The 26,978-nt window shown below is 38.2% G+C and overlaps 3 protein-coding genes across 6 annotated transcripts in view; 2 read left to right on the forward strand and 1 right to left on the reverse strand.

Moving 5' to 3' along the window:
- Positions 1-5,739, forward strand: bri3bp (bri3 binding protein). The gene is made up of 3 exons (XM_067520762.1): positions 1-348; positions 2,135-2,237; positions 2,349-5,739. The coding sequence occupies exons 1-3, from the start codon at positions 172-174 to the stop codon at positions 2,768-2,770; spliced, it is 702 nt and encodes a 233-aa protein (XP_067376863.1). The 5' UTR covers positions 1-171; the 3' UTR covers positions 2,771-5,739.
- wdr31 (WD repeat domain 31) lies at positions 5,734-17,187 on the reverse strand. Of its 4 annotated transcripts, none has more exons than XM_067520758.1 (11): positions 16,325-17,187; positions 14,293-14,373; positions 12,811-12,882; positions 12,206-12,338; positions 11,850-11,924; positions 11,597-11,741; positions 11,117-11,217; positions 10,869-10,936; positions 9,135-9,276; positions 8,136-8,298; positions 5,734-7,999 (listed from the first exon to the last, which is right to left on the reverse strand). In XM_067520758.1, the coding sequence occupies exons 3-11, from the start codon at positions 12,855-12,857 to the stop codon at positions 7,797-7,799; spliced, it is 1,077 nt and encodes a 358-aa protein (XP_067376859.1). In that variant the 5' UTR covers positions 12,858-12,882; positions 14,293-14,373; positions 16,325-17,187; the 3' UTR covers positions 5,734-7,796. The 4 variants fall into 4 exon arrangements, with proteins under 4 accessions (XP_067376859.1, XP_067376857.1, XP_067376858.1 ...); XM_067520756.1 differs by having other exon boundaries at positions 14,293-14,381; XM_067520757.1 differs by lacking the exon at positions 14,293-14,373.
- The window catches only part of LOC137135924 (guanine nucleotide-binding protein G(q) subunit alpha), a 22,911-nt gene continuing 13,118 nt past the window's right edge, over positions 17,186-26,978 (forward strand). The window contains exons 1-2 of the mRNA XM_067520754.1: positions 17,186-17,605; positions 26,462-26,646. Of these exons, the coding sequence (XP_067376855.1) occupies positions 17,470-17,605; positions 26,462-26,646 (321 nt within the window). The 5' untranslated portion in view covers positions 17,186-17,469. The remainder of the gene's footprint in view (positions 17,606-26,461; positions 26,647-26,978) is intronic.

A 26,978-nucleotide genomic window follows, 5' to 3' on the forward strand; every position in this document is an offset into this window, starting at 1 on the left:
GATTTACGAGGATTCCGTGGAGGCAACACGGGTTATCGCCACCATCACAGCCAGCATCTGTCATCACCCGACCAAAACGGTGTTACTTTAGGCAGCTATCCGTTTTACTCTTCGTTCAATTGAGCCATTTTTAAACAGTCCTCTAGTTGATTTCCTTGCATCTTTTGTGCCATGAAGGGAATTAGGTTTTTTGTTGTTTTCTTGGTGCTTTTCTCGTCTCTGCTGTGCACAGCCGAAGCGGGCAGGAGCAGAACCAGCAACCAAAACAGCTTCCGACGGGCAGCTAACGGCGTCTACCAGACTCTGAGCACTGTTTTCGGAGAGGACAACATTAGAGGCTTGTACAAGGTCAGTGTGGGGCTTGTTTTGTCAGAGTAGCATCTCGGTTTGTTTCAACGGCTAGCTGGTAGCTATTAGCCAGAAAGGGTTTTTGGTCTGAGCCTGGCCAACAGGAAACAAGCCCGCCGCGGCCTTGTCACCAGGTTTTATTGATGCCATTTTGAAAAATTAGCTATTATCACACATTTCATAAATATACTGTATATGTCAAGGAGTGTGGCGTTACTGTGAGTCTAAAAGTATGGAATATTTTAGTAGATGTAGTCCTTTTATCAACGCGTGGTAATGCGGAACCAGTCTCATTCATTGTATTCAGTCGGTCAATATATGACATTGTTATCTAATGTCATTGCACAGATGATTTAGGTCATAACAACTGTTTCTGTATATCGACTTTATTTTTTAGATTATTAGGAAGTTGGTCCTAAAGAAACTATTTAGTTTGTATCATTGGTCCAGCAGTACTTCCTTGTGATTTGAGGTCTGGTGGTGTTTCCTGTTAGTACCCGCCAAAGCGAACCTAAGGGACGTGCTTGATGTTTGCTCTGGCTGCACAGAAGCTAGTAGAAGAAACTGGTTAAAAAAATAGAACAAGACACAAAAAAATATGTCTGCATGTACTGTATGTTTCAAGGAGTACAACATTGCAACTGTCATTTTTTAACTTATCACGTATCTATATCTTACTTATATGTCCATATTTTGAAATATGAGTATTTCTTGCTAGGAGGAGGAGTTGTTTGACATATCTACAAAAGTCATATCTATATATCTATCGATATCTATATCTATCTCTCTATCTACCTATATCGATAGATAGATAGAGAGATAGATATGAGAGACTTTATATTTCTTTCAGAGGTTTGGTAGCTGGTACATAACCTCCTAAAATTTGACAGTTCCTTTCCACACCGTAAGATTCAGAATACAGCAGACCAGATTTAGCAGCTATAGCGACACAGTAATGAAGGCCTGCTTTCCTTAATCATTTAAAAATACTAAATATAGCACAATAGATGGGAGGATAACCTGGTCATTGTCATTATAGCAAAACTGTATTGTTAGGACACTGCAGTCTTCTTAATGTTAGGTTGACCTCTCTTCTTTGTACCATCAGACCAATTTTTACAGTTACGGGGCTGTAGAAGCAGGCTTCTTTCCCAGTGGTCCAAAAATTATCCACTCCAGAGATCGTTGTATGACAAATACTGAACATTTATTGAGTCCCATGTTCCAGATGAGCAGATAACAAGTCATTTCACGGAAAACGTTTCTTAAAATAGTTCCACAGAACACGGTAAGAAACCGTGTACTTCCATAGCTACACACTCAACTTTTCAATACTGCCTTGTTGCCCTCCACTACTAACTTGTAGTCCATGTCTGTCCGTTAGCTCCAGCAGATGTAAACAAAGCATTGTTTCCCTGACAACTGGTTAGGCAAACTTCAAGCACAAAACATATCAAAGGCAGCCATGTGATGTCGTTAAAGACATCATCAGTACACTTATACATACACTTCTTCATCTACCTAACCTTTCAAAACACAATAACTACAGAAAAACCGAACAAACGCAGAGCAAACCCCTTATTGGCTCATACTGGGGCTTTAATTTAAATGTTTTTAAACAGATGTTGGCTGGCATAAAGAGTGATGTTCTTTCCCATAAGTGTTTTACAGTGAGAGTTTCACTTTAAATGATTATTCATTTCATTCAGTAAACAGACTGAGTTTCTGATGTGTAGGTAACAGTCTTGCTGTTAAACATGCTTATTTCTTCTTTTTCATTCCATAGTTTTTTTCCAAAACAACAGAGCGATTTGTCCATGGAGTGGACTCGTTTTTAGACACTATCTGGAAGATCTGGTCAGATCTGCTTGATGTGATGGGCATTGACTGTAAGTCCTTGAATGTTAAAATCGGTGGAAACTTATGTAAAGCAAGTCACAAGTTGTTTTTTTAATAATTAACTTGGTGTTAACTTCCTGTTTTCTCTCCTTCCTCTGTAGCCTCAAACCTTACCCACTACTTTAGCCCCACATCTCTCACCCACTCTCCGGCACGTGCACTGCTCCTGGTAGCTGCTGTCCTTTTGGCCTACTGGTTCCTCTCCATGTTCCTGGGGGGTTTCTTCTACCTGTTGCATGCTGTGTTTGGACGCTTCTTCTGGCTTGCACGTGTCACCCTCTTCGCCCTGTCCTGCCTGTACATCCTGCAGAAGTTTGAGGGTGACCCTGAGCGTGCTGTGCTACCACTCTGCTTCATCATGGCTGTGTACTTCATGACGGGGCCTGTGGGAGCCTACTGGCGTCGTGGAGGTGGGGCAGGTTCACTGGAAGAGAAAATTGATCACCTGGACACTCAAATCAGGCTGCTTAACATCAGGCTGAGCCGCGTTATAGACAGCCTGGAGCACACTGGAGAGCAGTAGACTTAGGTGGCAGCTAGGATTAGGGGGAGGGAGGGGGGTTATTGTAGAAATGGGTACATTTGACATCAGGGTGCTCCTTCCTGCAGCACTATTTTCAGATGGGGAACACAACTAGATTTGAAAACAGAACAGATTTTGAAAAAAAAAATGAAAACAGCATTTTAACAGCATGAATTGATTTTAGTTACAAGGTACCTAAAAATCCTGTGGGGAGATGACTTGGAGCTTACACAAGTCAACCAACGTTTTGTGTTTTCTTAAGGCTACATCTGTCGGGAGATGAGAAATATCCAAAGTTTTCTTAATGATAGCCCAATTTCACACCTCAGCTGTTTTTGAGAACCTCCCAAGTTGGTTTGAATGAATTGTATTTGGATAATATTAATGAATAAGTATATTTTATTTATGTTTGGCTTATGTCTCCTTGGATTTTTGTAATTCTCACACATTTGTCCACCTATATATTTCCCTATTTTGAACTGTTCGAGTAAGAGAGGCGTAGAAACCGTGATCCAGGGGACAGGGACAAACATAATTTTTTTTTTGATAATTAAAAATTATCCATTTGTTGGGTAGTTCTCCATAGTAAGTATTTATTCCATTTCTATCCAAAATGTTGAAATATTGTAGTTTCATCAAGTCACTTTCCATAGTGACAATAGTTTGACATCAGGACCTCTTCTTCATGTGTGTGAAAGTGTGTGCATATGCATGTATGTGTGTGTAAGACTTGTGAAGTGGAAACGTACTGTATTAAACACTCACCATCAGACTGGGAGAAATAGCAGACAGGCAGCAATATCTCAGGGACCCAGCCACCACAGATATCACACCCGAAAGTATTTTAAACTCATGTCTTGATCTCAGTCACTTAACAGGTCTTCAGATATAGTTGGAAATCAATGTCAGAATCTTACCATCATGTTAAAAGTGCATACTTGTCATTTTGATATAAACATAAAATTATTGTAAGGGTGGGACTTGTTACTACTGGTCCAAAAATTGAATTGGGAAAATTGTGTAAAAGCACAAATTATCCCCAAACATCAAAAGGAGTTCTTTCAAATTTCACTTATAGTGCACATTAATTTTTAGAAATTTTGTCATTGGGACTGGAATACAGTATGTAATTTACAACTCTATTTGATCATGCTTACGTTGAAACTGTTGTACTAGCTTTGGTCATGTTAGTATTTCTCTCAGTAATTCAATTATAGTATTAGTAAATGAATAATTGTCACAATATATTTCAAGTCATTATTTATTATAGACTCTGACAAATCTTTTGTTTTTGTTGGTTAATGTTTCTGATGTAACATGCAAATCATGGACATTTGATTCACATCTGATATTTTTTCCCCAAACCTTTTGACAGAGAGAGACACAATTTAGTAACTAATGTTGCTGGACATCACAGAAGCCAAAATGAACAACCGGTGTTTTCACTGTTGACTCTCAGATAAGAGTGTTAGTGATAGTAAGGGGTCAGTGTTCTTGGGCAAAAGGGAAGGTGTTGCATTATTGTAATAACAGGAACACACACAAAGGCTCAACCTGTCCCCAGCAATTTTTGAGAATTACAGTACATGTTGGTTTTTCACTTGTTCAGTGCAGTGGCTTAGTTGAGGTTCTCATTAGGCTTTTTGTCTTGCCTTTCATCTCTGTCTTTGACATTAAGGCTTGATGCCTTAATGTTGGACATAGTTTGAATTCAGGCTTTGTTAAATGTGTATCAGTTGTTTGTAAGTCTGAGAGTTTTAAAAGATCTTATTTTTGCCCAGTCGCCCCGCATTTGTCCACTGCAGCAAATCCATCCTAGGCAGCCTAAAGAAGAATTCTGGGCTTTTTTTAGCATGCAGTGTTTTTTTTTTTTTTTTTGACTGCCTAAGTAGAGAACATTTTCAACATGTGATGTATGATGTAATAAATTAACAATAACTTAATTAAGTCAAAGATTTGTATTATGTGTTTTTTGGTACCTTTGCAATTAACCTGTGCACAAGGGCTGTTGGGCTGTTCACACTCAGACCCTTTTGTTTATCTTATGGTCTGGCATGCTAGAAAATTTGTGTAAGATGGAAGTGTGTAAGATGGAACTTTTTTTTTTCATCATTTGCAATGTAAGCAGTTTTTTTTTTTTTTAAAAAAAAGGCTGTATTCCAGTGGCTCATAGCATGTATTTTGCCCCTACAGTGTGTAGCTAGTGTCCTGTTTGTTTCACTAATCACAGCATGTCTAATTGTATGTAGGTGTTGATGCAAGATGCTTTTACTCAGTTTCCCAAATGGATCATGACACTGAAGTAATTGGAGTCAAGTGATCTTATTAGGTTTTGCTCTCAATCATTATTTGTAATCAAAACACAAAAAGTACTTAAGATTCAGGATTTGGAGTGGTGTTTATTACATTTTATAATTTATACTGTGAAAAAAAGACAAGGATTTGGTCCTCTCAGAGCCTTTGGCCATCCTTTTAAATATACAGCATAGACCTACCTGTGTATCACTTGTTACCACTTAAATCCTGAAAGATGGCACTAGATGTTTCTGTTAGCCCCTTTCAGTATATGCTATATGTGCTTACTATATCTATAAAACTGTATGTTTATTGTCTGTTAAAAGGATACTCTGAATGATTTCATTCCATTAATTTAATGTACTGCATCATCTTATTCCATGTAGCTTGCCTTTCATAACGTGCCAATAATGTATATTTTTTTATTTCTTTGTAACTTTAATTTGGAGTAGATGCAGATTGTTTTTCATTTCACTAGTTAAAGTTTTTAGACATTTTCTATCTATTTCTGTACTTCAAAGATGTGGCAACTGTTAAACTGTTGCCTGTCTGCTGATGTCTACTTTGTGTGTGTGTGTCTTTATGAAAACCTGTTGATGAAGTGGTTCTAATTTGTGTCGGAGTGAAAATGAGGTCCACATTTGAATAAATTAAACACCAGAGTATGATTGAAAGTCTTTCACTTCGTGATTTATTTGTATTTCAATGCATATTTGATTTTCTTTAAAGTGTGTGTACTTTGTATTTATGTTTTTTATGTAAGCATCTAAATTATTACAAGACTAAAAATGTGTCAGTCACCATTTACACGTCAGAGGAATCCAATGTAACTAATACAAGTTAGTTTTCACTTAACTTGGCAAAAGATTACCAGTGAGTCATCATATTTATGGGCTTCCGAGTGCCATTCGTCTGCTGGAAGCCCAGAAATGTGACTATGGAATAGAAGCTAACTTTTTCTAGTTCACATGCCTTTCTGCGTACATATATATTAGTCAAATCAATAAATGTGCTTTGACTCCATCCTTTCATCACCTTTTCTGTGTATCTTATAATAGTCTCAGGTCTTCACACAAAATGTATCATTAAATAAAGATAAGTTTGGAATAATAATTGCTTAAATAATCAATGTGAAAAAGTAGCTGCCCAATGAACTTAAAACCAAGTTCAGTTTTTTTTAGGTTGACTTACTCATACGCTGTGGAATATCTTAAACCATTACGTAGTTAAAACTGACCTTCAACACAGACTTATGACTGGATGTTCTTAAGGATTTCCAGTTAGATAGCGGTATTCATGTTTCCCTCATTTTAGCAAATTGCCCAGATTAAGCATTCCCACACTATCACAGTTGTGCTTAACCACAGGTCTGGTGGTGTTTTTGTGGAATTCTGTGTTTTGTTTACACCAGATGAACTGTCTTTCAATTGATTTAACTTGTGACAGTCCATAGATTATTCTCAGAAAGGTTTAAGGGTCCCCGAGTGTGTTGAGGCAGAACGTTATTGTATTTATTTAGGTGAGACAAGCTTGCAATTTCTCGGATGTTTTTCCTGAAATATCTTGTGACTCGGGACACCTTTAAGAAGCTTAAATACTGTTGCAAGTCTTCTCTTGTACATTTTAATGTGAGGTACAAACAAAACTCAAGAGAAGGGTTGAATTTTTTTCCCACACTGATTCTCATAATAAAAGAAAGTGTGCTAAGAAAAACACAAGAACCTACCAACAAAGTTACACTTTGACCAGAGGAACAGGAAAGAACATTGTTATTACAGTGAACTGAACAATATAAACGGGAAAATCCTGGGTAGGGAAAGTCCACCCTTTACATGGAATGCCTTGGTCAGTGTGTTCCAGTGATAACGGCCAGTGGCTTGGTAATATGACATTTAAATTGTACATTGTACATAAATACACAAATAAATCTCCTAAAACCTCAATCAATTAAAGAAATAATACTCGAAAGAAACTGGTTGATGGTTTAACAGTGACAGGTCACAGAGCAGCTTTCATTTGTACCTGAAATATTTTTTTATTCCCCTTTGTCCATTAAACAATATATTTTTAAAAAGGGAATTAATCTAGTATTTTGCATAGTACTTTTCAATTTGAAATATACAACTTAATAAATATCAGCATAAAACATTGCCTTCAGTTTAAAATATCCCATTCTCTATCTTCAAAAATGATTTTAGTTCAAATCTACTTTAAAACAATCCATGTTTATTCATTGCCTTAAATCTTCACTTAGTCCAACACTTCATAGATTGAAGCTACATTACAAACTATTTTCCATAAAATGTTTGACAAGACTGCAAGTCTTACTGCAACCACAAAATTTAATCTAGGAAAAAAGTATATGAAACTATTATGAAATTGTATTTGACCAAATAGCTGATTTTCATTCTTAACTAGTGCATCCAATTTTCTAACACATAACAATACAAAACCAGCTCCACCTAGCAGAAGCAGTGTATAACACTGGTTATCCATCAGATATGATCATTAACTAATGGCTCTGTAGGACAAAAGGTACATTCTCCATATTGTCGTCATTTCATCATTGATCTCAGTCAAAATGGCAGTCAAAAATATCTACAGAAATATGTAAAATTCTAAAAGAAAAAACAAACTAAAATGATGTCCTTTTCCAGAGATAATGCTTTTTGAATCACTGGCTTTTCACTGTTCAGCAGTGTTATGAGTCACATGAGGCTCTTCTAGACTGTCAGAAACGTGCCACAACTCTAATGTCCAGTGAACCCACTCTACCCAAACCTTCCCCCGAGCCCTGAGGCTGGTGTGAACCCTGGCCCACTTGGATATGATGGAGGCCGGCGTTGAAGCTTGCACAGAGCAAATTACTGAAGTCACTTGGAGCCAGAGAAACTAGTGGACCAGCACCATCTACAGACAACGTCCCTAAACAAGCTGAATAGAATATAGCAACAGCAGGGTTGGGGGCGAGTTAGTGTAAAGACACCAAACTTTGAAAGAGTGTCAGTGCATGTGCCCATATGTGTGTATTTTTTTCTGTGTTTATTTTATTTTATTAATGGGCGATTACCTGCTGTATTCTGGTCCCAAATTTTGACAGAGCTGTCATGGGAGGATGTTGCTACCCGAGCTGTGCCACCAGGTGGTGTAGGCAGAAACATACAGCAAGCCGTGGTTTGGAGATGGCCTCTGTACTCCACAACCTTACAGCCAGGCTGACGCAGGTCCCAGAGCTAATAACACAGACAAGTCTACTGAGAACAAATGGTTTTGTCAGAAGATTCAAAAATATCTACATAAGTGAACAGAGTAGAGATTGTGACATGACAAAGTCAACTTAAAATTTTATCGAGCAAGAGAACTACTGGAAATCTGGTTTCATAAAACTAAATTTGCTCTCTCTAGGCCTTTGGGTCTTCGATTTTAGAACAAAGCTTCCTTTAGTATTAATAAATAAGCAAATATTAATCAAATGCAGGATGAAAAACGCCAAAAGTATAAGCTCTGCTTGTTCCCACTTGGATTAAATTTGTGTTTTAGACAGGTGAAGGCTGTTCCTTTTTCACATAAACTCTGAATTTCTACAATGAGAAGTAACACCGTGTGAAATGATAGACATTATGTGTAGTAAAGTCTAATAATGCACATCACTTTTTCTAAAAAAACATCTTATAATGATTAACTTTTTACTGGTCTAGACTTCAGAACTTCAATTTTCATGGTTACCCAAATACAGTAGGTGCTCTTGGACCAGATCAATGTTTTCCATCTTTGACTCTTGTCTCTTATTAAAGACAGATTAGACAGGAAACTAGTTTAATCCAAACCCCACAAGGGAAAAACCATCTGCACAAGGGCAATGTCTAATCACAGTTTTGTTTAAGAAATATGAAAAACAACTGTAGCAACCAGCCTTTCTGCTTCATCAGTGCCTGGTTTCACAACAACCGAGCCACAAACCAATACTTTTCATTCCACTTAACCCACAAACCCAAACAATAGGAAACCTACTGAGAAGCCTCAATTATATCCACCATCCAGAAGCTACAAACACCTTCAATGGTCTTACCGTGGCTTCACAACCCTGTCCTCCAAAGCCGTTACTGCTGGACACCAAGTAGTTTCCATTTGAAGAGACGTCACAGTGGGTCTGGATGTATTGCTTTGCTGGAAAAGTGTTTATCACCTGCCAGGTACGGCTGTCCCACACTCTGTAGGCATACACAAACAAACACATTACAATAAGCATACACAACGTATATATGCGAATATGCTGTAAACATTAAAGTCACTTTATGACAACACTGTGCAAAAGTCTTCAGCCACCATCAGCTATGTGGTTTTACCAAAGTTGCAATAACAATCCATATTTCATTCTAGGTCTCTTCACTAAGATCCAAACAGAAAATACAGTACATATTTACACAATATTAACAGAAGAACAAAGTGGCTTCTACAGAGAACAGTCAGTATTTACTATGACCTCCCTTTGCACTTAGCCCATTTTAACTTCTTTTGGGGAGAAATCACAAGTAAAGCTCTAATATATTTTCTTCTGCACTTCCCAGAGTCCTTTTTTAGACTGAGGCTGTCATTTATGTCTGCCTCTGTTTAGGTGATCCCATATGTCTACTATAATATTCAAGTGTGGACTGTATGGAGGCCACTCTACGACCCTCAGAGGACCATGTACAATATTGCAATAACATAAATTGCAAATTTTGATCTCCAGCATATTCTTTAGACAACAAACTAATTACACCCAAGTTATTGTACACCTATTTTAATATAGCTGGATGAAAAATCTACCTTAAAATCTAAATATCATATAAATATGATCACCTATTTAGAGACACAGGAACAGTTTCATATGATTCATTCCAAAAGGCTGAATGAAGAATCAAGATTTGATAAGTGGTATTACATTCACCAGGCTGTGAGATGGTTAAAAAAAATAGCTGGTGTCCTCTCCACAAAAAATTTTTTTCACTAAATTCTTATACGTTTTATCATACGTTGTATGTATGAATCGCAATTCTAATCTCTGATCAAGCTCAGTTTCTCTTCACCTGCACAAGCCAGCCCCTCACTCCTGTTTTTAACACTTTAGGGCTATTTAACACTTTAGGGCAATTATTTATTGACTTAACAATAAATAATTGGCTAAACTGTAAACTGTTGCTTAAGTTAATGATTTTATGTAATGTCTTGATGTATAGGGGAGTATACTGTAAGATATTGTAAGATACAGACAAAAATAGATGACAGAAAGCATGTGAACCCCAAACATATTGCAAGGAAGAAATTAAACTATAACCTATTTTTGAATTATTATAATGTTGGAATTTTAGCAATAATTTTGAGATGGGTCAGGTCAGGGTAACAGGGACTACTACAGAGAGTGCTACAGACAGGAACTAAGTGAAATGATTTCTCAGTCCAAATGTTTCAGCCAGATTGGGACTTGAACTCACCTTTGACTGAACTGTTACAGGAACTGTTGGGATTGTATGGGATTTAATCTGCCACTCTCTGTGGCATACGAAATAGGGAGGACAGAACAAACTCCATCTCTTCTACCATTATATCACAACAATGCACAACAAAAGCTTAAAGCTGTCATTAAGTTATGCTTTTATCTTATACTTCTAGTTATGATTGTAATTTTTTTTATCAAATAAGGAACATTCCTTCAGTTTAGTGTAATTGAGTGGCATCAGTGCAATTTTCTAATATGTTACAGATGGCACATGTCCATCTGCTACAGTACACAATATAGTTGCAGAAGCAAATCTTTCAGTACCTTATGGTCTTATCCTCAGATGTCTGGACAATAGAGGAATTGCCTGGCACCCAACATACATGAGTCACCTAGACAAGAGAAGAAAGTGGAAACATTTCAACCCTGCAGGGCCTGAACTCAGGAAGTAAAAATCTAATTAATTAAATTATTTTTCTTTAATGTGCTGGTACACACCAGAGGCAAGTCAACATGCTTAAAAGAATTCTTAGTACACCAATGTGTGCACCTAAACACACTAATATTCTCACCAGGTTTCTAGAGATGTTGTGTCTGTGTTCACATTTTGCAGATTCTATATCCCACAGGCACATCCAGTTGTCACGAGAACCGGTGCACAACTTCCTCCCATCTACAAACCACAGTCAAAACAGTGTGATATGTGAACATCAATAATCTTTGATAGAAGTCAGTCTGTTTAGGAATACATTACCTCATATCTTCAGCTACTGGTACTAAGTTTCTTTGCAATGAAAATATCTAGATGAACAAATACCCCAGTCAAAATATTTATCAGCATTGGGCAGGTGAAAGTAGTGGCATTTTTTGTTATTTGAATTTTATGTAAGCTTTATATATGAATTGTAGATTGACAACTTTACCTAATAAATGACACTTTTACTCACATTTACTCATTTTACACAAATCTGTGTGTGTGTGTGTGTGTGTGTGTGTGTGTGTGTGTGTGTATGTGTAGGTGTGTGTGTAAGTGTGTATGTGTGTTTGTATACCAGGACTGATAGCAAGTCCATTGACCACCAATTCATGACCACAAAATTCCTGAATAGGCTCATCCCCTTGGTTTAGGTCCCACATTAGGACAGTCTTGTCCCGCGAAGCACTAAAGATCCATGTACTGCCTGGGTAACACACCACCTGGCAGAGAGATGGAAGCAGAATTAAGGGGAGACAAGACAAGAAGATATGTACGTGTGAAATCTGTGACAGCTCTGGGGAGCTTCACATATGCAATACTGATGTTACCTTGGTAACCTCCCGGTTGTGACCCTGGAATGACTGACACATCCGGCCATGTTGCCAGTCATACACCACCACAGCCTATAGGAGCATAAAATATACAATATGTTTTTATATATACATATACATGCATATACACACAAACATTTGTGCACCTATTGATATATGTTTGAGGATTAACACCCGATATGTATGTCAGTTGAATAAGCCAGGGCCTTTGTTGCAAAACTCTAATTGTTTTAAAACAACTAAAACCTTCTAAATAATAGGCAAAAGTTTGCAAATTAATAATAAATACAGTCAATAAAATGATTGTACAGAATTTAGTTGAATAATGTTCGAATGACACAAATGTAATTTACCTGGTCACTCCCACCAGATACACACAGATCTGGGCTGAGATTTGTGACAGTGTTGGTGGACCCTTGATGGGCAGGGTCATACTGCACCACTTGACTGTCAAAGGCATTTTCTGCCTTCTCCCCCTGAGATGCCCTGAATAGAAAACACCAATATTGGTTCATTATTATCATACCGGACATTTACAATATGTTTTTAATCAAAACTTGCTTTAAATATTGTTATTATTGAAAAATGTGTATTTGGTTTTTTTTGTTTTTTTTTTACAATCAGTGCAAGTAAAAGTAATTGATTTCAGCCTCAAACATAGCATCTCTGTATTATCCCCACATCCTCTATGGGCTGCACTGGTAAATCTGCTCAAGATATATTGACATAAAACCAATGCCCAGCAAATTACTTTGTTGCCACATTTGTGTGTGACACTTCCTAAATAGACTTACTACCTACAGTGGTATGTATATGGCTCTTCTGTTTACAATTTATTTAATTTTCTTCAGTATGTATACTGACATGTTCTTTTGTACTTTTTGTTCTTCTCAAGTGTAAACTGACTATGTAATTAAATCCTGGTTATATAAGTGTTTCAATAAGATACACGTCTCACCTGTAGAGCTCAGATCTCTTGCGAAACTTGCTCTGAAGTTTGCCCATGGCTGCTTAGAAACCTGCAGCCACACTGAGATTACAGCACACAGAAAGAAATAGTATTACAGTCTGACAAATCATGACCTCCATTGCAGCTATGTCTATTATTCTTGTCTGTAAGGAGGGATGAGGGGAGATGCCAAAAATCTTGTTGCAACCCAACAAATTCAGTTCAAAAGCTCATTATATTATACTCTATTCATGATTTGTAATAATCAAAGAAAGTTAAATTTTCTAAAGAAAAACAACAGTACCCCACTCACTGACGCTTCTAAGCTCCTCCTTAGTTATCCTGGCGTTCTACTCAGACCAACTACAGGAAGGAGCGGGCTCAAATCCTATTAGCGCCGCATCATTACTGTCACATAGAATTAGTCACTGGAAAACACCTGCCACGAACTGTGCTGGCGATCATTGTGTAACAGCACAAAATAATTTTAGCCCTAGATCCGAACCCGTAAAAAAATTGGTTGATGACCCCGACTCTTGTAAAGAAGTGTAGCAATGTTTCTTACCTGCCAAAAGCAGACGTGGTCGTGGTGAGATGATGTGGCTGAGTCGCTAACACGCTAGCATGCTAAATAATCTGTGTCTGCCAAGCCAAGATATCCAATTCTTGCTAGATCACTACATTACTAACACCAAAACCAAAGATGTACAAAGGTCAACGCTTGGCAGAACCGTTGTCCAGGCGACCAAAAAGCATTTCCAACAAACTGCCATGACAGGATGTTGCTTTAACCGCATGGCACAAACTTGTCTTTTAACAACAACATACTCTCAATCCGGAGCGACGCTTTCTCGTATCTAGGTGAGGAGACGTGACACGTGACGCGGAGACGGAAGTAGTCTGACGACAGGTTGTACAAAATAAAAGTCGACTTTACTAGTTAATATTATATATTATATTATACTCTTATATTATACTCTGCAAATATGCAGAGTTATTCAAATCTGAATATTGTTACAAATAATTAAACAGTCCAAATGGACTTTTTTACCTTTTGAGCTTCATGTATGATTGTAACCTGCATGAGGGCACTACAGGGAGCAATCCAATGCTAGCCTGTTTAACTAAAATTGTATATTTCAGTTCTTTAATCTTAATTTCAGAAAAATAATTAAGAAAAATCACAAATACACTAGTAAAAGAACCACAAACAATCTATTACACAGTAACTTTGGGTTTTTTGAATAGAAGATGTGGGAGTCCAACTACTTACACATATGTATAACACATATGACTGAGGATAGCATGTTTGTTCAATGCCAACCAAGAAAATATTATATAATTTGAAATTTGCATGCTTTTAGTTGATAAAAAATATAAGCTATAGTGATGGAATCATACCGCCTAAGGCATGAAAGATTTGTTTAAAGGGGAAGCGCTACTTTAAACAAGGCTTTACTGAACAACTCGATAGGTTGAAATGTTACTGACCTGTGACTGTCTTTCCATCTAGAGAGCTGGCTGGTTCAATGGCTCCCAAGGCTGCAAATCTGGGACGAGTCAGATAGGTCCCTGGACAACTAACATTAATTCTTCTTAAACACTTTTAACAATTTGCTCTCTCATATCATGTTTTTTTCTTCACTGTAGTTCTGATTTTGACTGCTTGGTAGATACAATCAGAAAAATAAGACCAGTTTCGACACTGTAAGCTAACTAAAACACGTACATTAAATGCAATTAAGCAGGGAGTCACTGGGACGCCCCCGTTTAAGTGGTGTAAATGGGCCACTTAGTTAGGTTACAATCAACACTGTTCAATACCTATGTGAGATGGCCTCAATTCTAACTTTTTCCATCCAGCAAATTGTTAAAGTGAGTATGACTACAGTTAAAATCTGTTTATACTGTTGGGCATTTTACTGCATGCTAAGGTTGACTGTAAATACATAGTGCAATTACAAATAAACAGTGTTATTTAAATGTTCAAAAGTAAACAAAGATGACTATATATGGCTAATCCAAATATACTTGCCCATTTGCTTTGTAAATACATTACATCAACTGTTGCACATGTCAAACCTGTCCAGTTATAAAGCTAGGAATACATCACCTTAAGTTAGTCTGTTGAAGAATAATAAAAAATAAAATGTTTGGGGTTTATTGGAATAATTCCCCTTGACTTGATTCCTTCACTTTACATGTGCAGTACTTGACTTACTTTACTATATAAGTGTTCTCACTTCATCCCATGTCAGACCTAATAGTACAAGATCTGTTTGCCTCACCGACACTGCCATGAGGACCTATAGACCCAGAGATGTACTGTATGTCACACATGGCTGAGCTCACTGAGATGAGGCATATATCAGATCTTTTTTGACGCCGCTAAAAAGCAGTAAACTTTGCTCTGCGACTGCCAATTTTTTTGGTGTGTTGCTATTTCTCAAAGTAAGAGGCTAAAGCACAGTAGTGTAAAGAAACAATCATTGATTGAATCATTATTACATGTGGAACACAGCACTGACCAAAAAACAAAAGTGGTATGGTTCCAGGCGGGCCTTAAACACAAAAAAAGCTTCTAAACCAAAACTGACCTATAAAGCATGTCAACATCTATTCTACAGTCATAGATTTGAAACTTAATCATTGTGTTGCTTGGTACCCAAGCTCATTACTGTTCTCATAGATCAGGTCTGAGTCCACTGCAGGTTCAAGACCTGCTTAAATGCCCATACCAGTTCACACAATATTGTGTTGACACAATATGGTAATATGATATAATGGAACAAGTAATATGGAAATGGAATATAATGGAACAAGTGTGGGCACGTGATATTACCTGTTTCCATTTATACATTTTCATTTTCCTCAGTCTTTAAGTGTGTAAGTGTATTTTGGGAATAATGTCACTAAAAAAAACACTGTATAAATCTCGGGTTTGGAATGTGACCGGAATGATCTACATGTGACAATTACACAGTCCCGGTCCAAAATCCACACAATAAAACTCCAATTTGCAAATTTGCAAATCTAAAGAGACAGAAGATTACATTGACAAAGGGAAGATTTACAGGACTCCAGGTGTACACCATGCCTGCAGCATCAGAGCATGTGTGAGCATGACCTCCACTAGATGGTCATCATTCAAGTACTAAAATACTAAAAAATGAAGTAACCAGGAACAACTGCCACACCTCTCTGATTCATACAACTAGATGGTCAGTGAATAATCAACACAACAAGTTCATTTTTAGGACTGAGATGTAAACCAACAGTACAGTCAGTACATTAGCTTATAAGTAAGCTTATAAGTAAGCTTTTAATTTAAAAAAGTCTCTGAAAGAAATCAAACAAATATAAATAAATATACACAATGACCTTCACAGCTGGAAAATATACATATTTCTGTGTTCACTCCACACTGCGCGCCACCAGACTGACCTCATCGTGCGACCACTGACATCTACAAAAATGCATTTTCTGAAAAGTAAATCATAAACCGCCTTCCCTCATAACACACCATATTTCCAGAAACTGCGATGGTTCTTCTCAAGGCCCCAATTCACTCACAAATTCAGCACAAAAACTGAAGTGCCGCCAGTCACGTCCATGCCCACGGAGGGTGAGCGTGTCCCATTCATGCACATTTTCTGTTCCACAGGTTGCGATAAAAAACACTTGTGTGGCGTTTACTTGACGTGACACACACACACCCCCTAGTCGACGGGAGGCCGACGTCAGCCTGCCAGCGGAGGAGTGGATGGCCTCTGTAATAAAAATACATGAAGAGAATTGAGGAAAAGGAAAAGATTTGTTGGGGGAGAAGACAACAACACGGCGCTTATTGCTTTCTTCTCATCCAGCTCCTGAGCTATGGACCTGGACTCCTTTTAGAACAGACCGGGACGTCGTTTTTGCGGCGACAGTCAAGAGATCCGAGTGAAATGCTATGTTCCGTGTGGCTTTCTTGGTTTTATGAGCAGACAGAGAGAGAGATAACTGTACAGTATCCAAGCTTAGCGTATTGGAGTGAAACTCCGCCATATTCTACCTTACCACGCCCGGGACTCGAGCCACTGGAAAATAAGGGGGCAGCTTTATTCATGTGTTTCTCCGCTTGTCCTCATCCGTGGACCATAACTTGAACACAAAAAAAAGGGGTGGGGGGTATTTAAAAATAACAACATTGCAGACTTTCAAGAGAGGGTGGCCGGGCACGGATGGCAAAGCTTAACGAGATCACCCAGAGCAGCACGGAGGATGTGTCTTAAAAGGATCTGTTGATCATATTGAGAAGGAAAAGCAGATTACGATTAACGATTGCACAGATATCCAAGTCAAATCGCCTCGATCACTGTTTGGAAACTGTCGGGAAGCCACAGAAAGCAAACCGAAACGGGGGGAGGGGGGGTCAATTATTTTTAAATGTCTAATTTTCCTTTCCACCACAATCTGTGCGCTGTTCAGACTCATTGTTAAGGCGTCCACGCGTTATTTCCCCACGCGCAGGACTGTATGAGGACGTTTTTTTTAGCATTCACAGGCCTCTGTGGGGGGTGGGTGGGGGGGGGTGGTTTCTACTCTGACGGATCTGAAATCTGGATGGAATAGTGAGACACAGGGGGGAGGACGCGGAACAGTGCGTGTTTCAGGAAAGGAAAGAGAATGACCCTGGAATCCATAATGGCGTGTTGCCTCAGCGAGGAGGCGAAAGAAGCCAGACGGATCAACGACGAGATCGAAAGGCAGCTCCGCCGGGATAAGAGGGACGCACGCCGGGAGCTGAAACTGTTGCTCCTCGGTAAGCTTGGCTGGGGAAACATGGGGAGGGAGAGTGTGGGCTGAGCGGTGCAAAGCGCAAATTCCTCTCAACATTGGTACCTTTGTGGGGTCGGTAGCGGAGGGGATCTCCCCACCTGAGTGACGTTTAGGAATGGGTGAAATATCTCGTTGTTGTGAGTCGGTTGCACAGATTGGCATGTCTGTGAGGAGGGAGGAGATGCTGCCCAGCCAGGCCTGTATGGCTCCCAGAGTAGAAACCACCTGATTTGAATAACTGTGACCGGTTAATATCGTGGAAACAAATGCTGACCAGCAACTATGTGCCGTGCTTTTCCATCTCTTTATGAAGCCTGACGGCGACCTGTGCAGCCAGGCCTACAGAGGCCGTCCAGGTGCTGTGCTTATGGGTGTCAAATATTGGTTGGGCCAAAGTCTAGCGTTTTATTGGGAGCAATCAAAGACAGTATTGCGGCTTAACACTTAACCTCGCAATGACTGCTACAGGTGTCAGTCTGTTGATCGAGGCTCAGAGCATGCAGCCCTGTAATATATGTGTGACAATATGCTCATGTATCAGTCATTAAGTGATGCATTCGTTTACTTTAATGCTTATTAAGATCATTTAAGATTAGCAGCAATTTGATGTTTTGATCTTGTACTTATTTTTTAGGACCTAACCATGTAGTACAGTGCAATGCTATATTAGAACAATTCCAATTATTTTGGTATCTGTGCATGTAGTCAATGTGAAGTTGTGAAATGGGGGTTCTTTGTCTTAAAGTATTAGTCATACTAGAGAAATTTGAGGAAGACAAGTCATCTACTCACCATCCCTTTTTAATTAGATTTTCAATGAAAAGTCCATTAGATGTGATGGCTGTGGTGTGGAGAGTGGTGCAAGAACCTTCTCTTCCTCGTCCGCTGTCCTCCTCACGAAGTTCCTACGAAAATCAATGGAGATGGTGTAAAGCAGATTGGACCCTTAGATTCTAGTTTTACCTCATGAGAGATTTTTTGTTTTTGTTTTTTTGTGGTAGGATGAATAATTGTGTTGTTGTTGCCCCATAATCTTGGTTAATACCCAACAGGTTGCTCATTATTCAGACAGCTTATTTAAACAGTTTATTGTTAAAATTAAGTGTTTTGCTGTTCTCTCATAAGAAAGTATAAATCAATTTATTCAATTATTAGTCACTTTTATTACATGCTACAAAACATTTGATGGCCCATCTAAAGAATTTGCAATAATTATGCATATTTTTAGCAATATGGGCTATTATATGTCACAGTGGTTTGGCAGCACACCCCTGACAAACTGTTTATAATTAATATCTTTGCATGTGGAGTTGAAGGGCTGATTAGAACACCCCACAAAAATAATGAGACTTTTCATCAATTGATGTCAGATGATTTGCAGGGAATGAGAACTACTTGGTCCACCATTCATAAATAGGTTTTGGAGAGAGGTTTAGTTGTTTGCTTTGTCTTTTGTAGAAATTATGTCACATAAACAGGAAAAGGGATATGAAACTTGTCAAGACTAGCCTGGTATAGTACGGTATCCTTGTGAACAGAAGAGATTGCTTATACTGTACATTGTAGACCAGCATACACACAAGCTTCTAAAACAGTTTTGGCTAAATTAACCAGTTTGTATGTGGGACTTGGAACTTACTGAATATTTTAATAAGCCTCTATGATCCCAGTGAAATTGTAAATTTGTGTATGTAACACATAGATGCCATCACTCCCACTTCTACTGGTTGAGTTAACCAAATGTTTGTGTGTGGGTGGGTGTGTGTGTGTGCTCTCTACATGGCTCCATTAACCCATATGCTTTCAGTGTTTTGTGGGTTTTCAAACTCACTAATTGCTTTATGTCTTGTGGGACCTGAGCAGAAAATTCTCCAGCCAAGTTTTTTTTAATCGTTCAAATTGTCGATCACTTGGTTTCTTGCAAATCTTCATGGCTTTTTAAACTTCACTTCTAATCTTTCAAACCCACTAATTGCTTTGTTTCCACAGGGAGTGTGAACTATGAAACACAGACAATGAATAAACCAGTTTAGAAAACATTGCAAGCTTGTAATCCCTCCTCCAATATCTAATATCCATACAGTAAAGGCATCGTAAAATTATAAGGGAGGAATACTGAAATGAAGACTCATTTAAACCAGGACTAATGACCAGGATCTGTACTAGTGACACTGTAGATGGGAGGAGGTTTGATAGTGTTACGATTAGAAGGTGTCAAGGTAATGAGTGAGTGAATGAATGTTAGTTAATGAGTCAGCCATATAAAAGACCTTGCAAAGATAGGAAATGTCTTGTTACAACTGATGTTTGTCTAACTAGTAAAAATGCTAGTAGGGGCATCTCAACAACTACCTAATGTCTAGTTCCTTTGGCATTCAATGATTAACCACACAGTGTACTGCCCCAAAACTGACTGTATCAGCATTAAATATTTAGCAATTCATGCCATACTTACAAAGGTTACATGTTATTATACATTATAGGTTATATGTTAACATACAATGTTACCGAATGTACCAGGCCTTTTCCAAAGTGGACATGCTAAATTAAGCACGGACAAAGCTAATAATAATCTTTATTGTTGCATTACTAAAGAAGTCTATGTCAAGGTAATTTTTGGAAAGAAAACTAAAAAAAAACGTGCATGCTCCGAATGCTTGCAAGACCTAAAAGACTTTTGACAAAGATTGATAGACACATGGTAAGGCTTAAAATATAGTTTCACAACATGAATAAAGTGGGGCATTCTAAATATGAAGAGCTGGATAACATCTTCATCTTCATATTTCCGACAGAGAAATTAGACAGTTAACACAGAGAATTGATCTGAGACCAGTCACTGCTAACCCAGAACAAATTGAGTAGGTGAAGTGTGGGTCTTTCGGATGTCTTGTAGGACAAAATTTGGCACACGTGAATTCTCAGCTGATTGAACTGCTGCGAGCCACAGACAATGCTTAAAAGGAGCTTAACTTTTTGTTGACATAAAGCAGAACGCTTCTCTTTCACTTGTCATGTGTTCTGAAATTAAAACCTCCAATCACTATGTAACTACGGTTGACTTTAGGACCTGGGGACATTCTCTTAAAGCAGTGTATGTTTGATAGTTAGGCCTTGTTGGAGAGGTATTACTTTTTAGATATTAATATGATACATATCACTATAGACAGAATAAAGGACGCCTTCACCGACTTTGAGTTTTTGCCATTATACTTCCCATTAGGATATCCTAATATCTCTACCTCTAGCTAAAAAATGCCTCCTGGTGACATAATTTGGAGGAACCTTAAGTTGAGTTTAGGCATTTTGTTGCTCATGCTATGGAGTTTATAATGGTGTTCAACCTCCTTTTCCAGAGTTGCCCTAGATGATATTATTATTATGATGCTAATAATAAAAAACTCCTCTGTGATGTCATCTGGAGGAGTTTTTCAGCTAGAAGCAGAGAAATATTTTAACATAGGGCCATTGATCTTGGGTAGAAAAGAGGCTCTGTAACATTAGCTGGGATTCCAGACTTGAGGAGTCATGAGAAGTTCAGTGTGAACAGTATGAGTTCTTAGGAAGCCAAGAGGGAAGAAGCATAACAGTGAATTTTTATTGGTATTACCACAGAAGTGATCGGAACTTATTTGTTGAGATCAAAGCACAACAGGATCTACAAGATGACATTGAAAACTGCATTCTTTTAAAAATCGAAGCAAGATAATATATCTGTTACCATGGATGTTTTGAAACTTGTCGGTGTTAAAGGATGCGCTGACTCCAAAGTCAGCTGTAGTAACAGAAACTTTGTTGTTTAATTTCTATGATCAACTAACCACATTCCCATGATCTTTTGCATGACGTCCATGTTTGCTTAATCTTTGTGTGGATCATGAATACAATACTTGTAGCGACAAAGTTTTGCCTCATGGGACATGTTTACTGTATATACAGGACACACTGAAGTGAAACAACTAAAAGATCACATGCACAGGCCTCTTAGGACAATCACATATTTTAGTAGCTTATTTTACATTAACCCAACAATTTTTTGAAAGTAGACTTTATGCCTTCCTTTGATATACACCCACCAACCACTTTATTCAGTACACCTTTCTGTTAGCATGGTATAGGACCCCCTTTTGCCTTTAGAACTGCCTTAATTCACTGTGACAGATTCAAAAAGGGGCTGAAAACGATTCTTATAGATTTTTGTCCACATTGACATGGTCGCATCACGCAGTTGCCGCAGATTTGTCAGCTGCACATCCATCGTGCAAATCTCCTATTCTACCACAAAGGTGCTCTATTAGATTGAGGTCATCTGACTGTGGAGGCCATTTAAGTACAGTGAAATCATTGTGATGTTAAGTAACCATTTCGAGGTTTTAGCTTAAAGTGAAGCATAAAGTGATGGACATGACCAGCAACAATACTCACGTAGACTGTGGCATTTAAATGATGCTCAATTGATACTCAAAGGCCCAAAGTGTGCCAAGAAAATATCCCTCAGACAATTACACCAGCAGCAGCCTGAACCATTGATGCAAAGCAGGATGGTTTGATGCTTTCAAGTTGTTTACGCTGAATTTCGACACTGCCGTGGGAATGTCGCATCAGTGATTGAGAATCAGACCACGCAATGTTTTATTGTCTATTTTGGTGAGCTCTTGTGAATTGAGCCTCAGTTTCCTGTTCTTAGCCAACAGGAGTGGCACCTGGTGTGTTTTTGTAACAGACATCTAATTTTTATATTCAAAATGATTAATCAAGTAAATAATTTGTATATTAATCCGAAATTCAAAAAACATCAGTAGTTGGTGGCCTAAATTTTACCCTCATAGGAGAGAGAGTGCAATTCAGAGTTATCTGCTTTCACGTATTTAGCATTTAGGTCTCAAACATCTGTTGGCAATCAAAGAGGTTAAATCAGAATAATTATTAGGCTTGTCTCCATTTACTAAATTAAGTTACAATTGCTCAATTACAAAAGTGGCACAGCCCAGCTCCAATCCTCATGACACCATTGGATCTAGTTTATAATGCCTGTCCCCCTTTACACATTTACATACTTGCATACACAGAAGAGAATAAAATGGGATGATTGCTTAAAAAAAAAAGTATTCAAGTTTTGCATTGCTTCTACAATCATTGCAGCATTACAAAGTGCCTCTGCATATTTGGCTGTAAGACAGATATTACAAAATATCTGTCTAAAGCAAACCTACTCACTCTTATCGCACACATAGAAAACTGTGGGAACTTTTCAAGGCTGCAACTGAATTGAAGTCCACTGCAGCGTTTAACAAGCTCTTAACAAAAACGTTGCTGTAATGATTGGAGGGCGCAATAAAGATGTCATATGATACTTGTATTAATGCAGTCTAGACAACAGTGCAGCAATAGAAAGTTCAGGAATGGGAAGGTAAACTTAAAACATTCTTATAATATTACGATATGATCCAGTTTCACTACACAGGGTCATAATACATCATTTTGTCAAACACTTGTCACAGTATCAGCAGTAACAGGATACAATGGCATTGTTGGAATAAAATCGTCGTCACACTTATGTGCATTATTGACATCTAATTGTCCTAAGCTAAAAGAAATCCCACTAAAACATGGGTATTTGTAGTGTGATCCCTGGTTGAGGACTTCAGCATGCTGCTTAGTTGGTTATGTGAGCACACTGCAGCATTTTGTAATTGAGTTCACATCTCTGTCTTGTGGTCTCGTGTTTTTCTTAGATATTTGCTGGCTTCAGGTGACCTGCCAATAGCATTGAATAGATTTGACACCTACAGGAGTGACTTTCTTTATGAAAGTAATAATGAAAAGTTGCAACTGCTCCATAAAAGATGAAGTTCAAAATTATTCTACTTGATTTTTTTGATTGCAATAAAGAGTTTTTAACATGAGTCAATCCCTGGTCTGAAAAAAGTACCTAAAACATGTCTGCCTAGCCACGGATTTATACTTGGACTTGTATATTACAATTATTTGCACACGGTTTTAAACTTAAAGTGCTTACTGCAGAATTTTACACTTTACATTTAACTTGAAAGTGAGGTAGAAGATCTGGCAATGTATAAGGACATGGGGTCAGTCTGATGTTTCGAATATAATATGTTCTCACATCCAACCACTGTACAGGCACTAAAGACTGTGGATGGAAATGCATTGCTGTTTACACTAATGCATTTGTAAAAGTGAATATGGTGGTATCCCACGGCCCTGTGTGTTATCTCCCTTGTTGAGGTGCTGCTAAGCTTTTGGCAGTGAATTCATTTCCTATTCTTCACTAATGCATTTTTTATGATGTTCAAGCACCATATTGGCATTCTTGCATCCTTTATCCCATTTGGATTAAAAACTCTGCTCTGGTTGTATCTGTATTTAGCTGAAAATGATGCTGTGGTACACTCAGTGGCTGTGGAAATGCACACCTTCCAAGTCTTATTGGGTGGACAGAGAACAAGCCTTTTAAGAGCAAAAGCTACTAAAGGCACATGATCCTTTTTGATTCCCACAATTCATTGTGTTAAGTTTGTGATGGCATAGGTTGTGAATGTTTGCTATCTGACAGTTTAAGATGTCCTGAGTATCACATGAGTAAATGAATGCACCACACAAACAGCGAAATGAGAAGAAGCCTAGTTTCTTTTTCGTCTTTTCATTTCTCCCTCATCTGACTCTGTGTCCAGCCGTCCTGGGGCTTGGTTTCCGGACATGGGGCTAAATCAGATGCACTCACTTCAGATGTAATGTCGATCCATTTACATAGACCTCAAACACTGGTTAGTCCTGGGTCACTGCATTGGATTGAAAAGTGACTCAGCAGCCTCTAATGGCCAACACTCACTCATCTTTCTTTTTCAGTGTCTCTTGCTGGCATAGCTTATTAAAGATGGTCCATTAAGACTCAGATGTGGTCCATCTAGACTGAATTATTTTGGAGAAATTTGTTGTCTTGAATAATTAGCCAGTTTTCTGGGTTTAAACAGCTATGAGGAGCTTAGAACTGTTCCACACAGAGCAACCCAGATCCTTTGTGCCTTTACAAATCCAAAACTAATTTAAGTTTTTTGAGATTACTCACTGTTCCACTTTGCCTGTTTTAAAAAATTGAATCTCTCTATTTTTAGGGTGCAGGCCGTAAGGCATTAATTCTCTTGCACCACTATTTGTGGTCTGCTAGCTACCAATTGTCATTGAGGTTAATGTAATAGTTAATTATAGGTGGACAGAGTGTGAGTGGGTAGGTGGTAAACAGGTGGTGACAAATCCAACCCACTCACTCACTCACTCACTCACTCACTCACTCACTCACTCACAGTGTCTGTAGCATTGGTGTGTATGGAGCAACTGACATTCAAGACATTTAGTAGAGTTAGTATATTTAAACTGCCTTGATCTGTCTAAAAGAAATCCATACTGCGTATACTCTATAAACTATAGTTATTAGTGTGTTTTTAAGTCAAATCATGTTTGTAACACCATTTAATACACATAGTAAAATTATACTCCACAATCTTATTAAAAAGCTGAAAATTAAAACTTTCCATAAAGACTACAAATATTTAAATGCTTGTCTGCACAGTGTGTTTTTCCATTTCCTCATTGCTTAATGCTTTTAACATGAATTTTGAAGTATTTTCCAAGTAAAGGTTCGATGCCTAGCAGAGGGTCAATTCAAGGGTAATTGTGCTAACTCCAGTTTACTCATTGCATTCTGTGCATTGCAGCCTTTGAAAAGAGCAAAGTCTGTAGCTTTTCAAGTGCTCAGTGTGTATTATTATGTGGCTAATTTACTTTTTGGCTTAATTACGTTATATTCTATAGTACAAAGTAGTGTAACACATCAACGCGTTCATAACCCAGGCTGGGGAATGCAGCTCACGTCTCTTAGCTGATGACATGCTAAACACACATGTACGCTTCTTGCTGTCAAAACATATTTCAAGAGTTTGCAGTGAGGTAAAGTTAAACTGTTTGATTAGTCTGCCAAGATTCTCAATGAACTAAAGAGAAACTACACCCCCAGCTACTTCCTATCACTACTGAGAGGAGAGAGTTGTTGTTGTTCTTGATCTGTCACCAGGCCAAGCAAACGGGCTCGGAGGAAAGTAGCCAGTGCATAACTGTGTGTGAGTGTGAGCGTGTTAGACTGAGTGCATGAGTGAATGAGTACATATGGTATGTTGTGTTCTGGTATTGTACATCTGTGTACATACCTGTGTGCATGTGTGTCTTCTGAGAGAGGATCTTACAAAAGGGCTTCGGTGAAAGGGCTTTAATTGTCAAATACATTAAAACATACTCTAAGATTTTGTATTGCTTTGATTTTACACAACATTAAAGCTGCACTACTCAGTATTTCAATATTAACTGATTGTGTTATGTGAGAAGGATTGAAGGACTCTATAGAGAATCATCCAATTCTGCAGATTTTGTCAGCTCTATTGAGCCTTTTAGCTGATTTTAGAATTAATGTTTTCGTTTGGTAACTTTTACATCACGACTTCTTACAGCTTCCTTTATAGATGATGTTTGCAGAAAGAGCTGCTTTCTTGTACAATATTTGGCACCTGGTTTGTGAAAGGGGGACCAGCTAGACCTCTGATGAAACTCTTATAGATGTCCACTAGCTGCGCAAGTTCATTTAATTTACTCATTGCTTCAATGTGAAAACAAGATTGTTGCTGTAATTTTGTTTTGCCCATAGAGGTTCAGGAAAGTTGTAAAGGACTAGATGTTTTTTTAGGAGTGTAGATGCTGTGCTGTCTGGTTAAATTAAGCCCTGTACAAACCTACAAAATAAATAAAGTTGTATCCCGGTCTACTATCTCAGGCACTGGGGAAAGTGGGAAAAGCACATTCATCAAACAGATGAGGATCATCCACGGTGCTGGTTACTCTGATGAGGACAAAAGGGGTTTCACCAAACTGGTTTATCAGAACATCTTCACAGCCATGCAGGCCATGATCCGGGCCATGGAGACCCTCAAGATCCCCTACAAGTATGAGCACAACAAGGTAAATTAAATCCTTTTTACTACAATTTCCCATGTTGAAATGACAACTGTAATGAAGACTTGCATAGCTTTAGAGAAAGATGCAATGAAGTGGCGACAGTGTACTTGTATATTTTTGGACGACTGTCTATCTTATTTGGAACAGCCATCCAAAATTGTTTCCTGTCTTTTTTGACACTTCCTGTGTCCTTAAAGCACTCGAACATTGTCACTCTCTGTGTGTGTCTGTTTGCTTATGTGGTTCCATGCAGTCCAACCTGTGTGTGCTTATACAGTATGCACATTTCATAAATACACAAGAGACTGACCTGTACTATACTACTCATCCAAAGA

The sequence above is a fragment of the Channa argus genome, chromosome 11 (genome assembly GCF_033026475.1).
Source record: "Channa argus isolate prfri chromosome 11, Channa argus male v1.0, whole genome shotgun sequence".
Lineage (NCBI taxonomy): Eukaryota > Metazoa > Chordata > Actinopteri > Anabantiformes > Channidae > Channa > Channa argus.

Bases quoted from the DNA above. Each gene is read 5' to 3' on its own strand.
- bri3bp (XM_067520762.1), top strand. From the start codon at position 172: ATGAAGGGAATTAGGTTTTTTGTTGTTTTCTTGGTGCTTTTCTCGTCT. The intron at 349-2,134 runs GTCAGTGTGGGG...TTCATTCCATAG, and splicing joins ACATTAGAGGCTTGTACAAG to TTTTTTTCCAAAACAACAGA. The intron at 2,238-2,348 runs GTAAGTCCTTGA...CTTCCTCTGTAG, and splicing joins TGATGTGATGGGCATTGACT to CCTCAAACCTTACCCACTAC.
- wdr31 (XM_067520757.1), bottom strand. From the start codon at position 12,857: ATGGGCAAACTTCAGAGCAAGTTTCGCAAGAGATCTGAGCTCTACAG. The intron at 11,742-11,849 runs GTAACATCAGTA...TCTCTCTGCCAG, and splicing joins ACAACCGGGAGGTTACCAAG to GTGGTGTGTTACCCAGGCAG. The intron at 8,000-8,135 runs GTAATCGCCCAT...TATTCTATTCAG, and splicing joins TTGGGACCAGAATACAGCAG to CTTGTTTAGGGACGTTGTCT.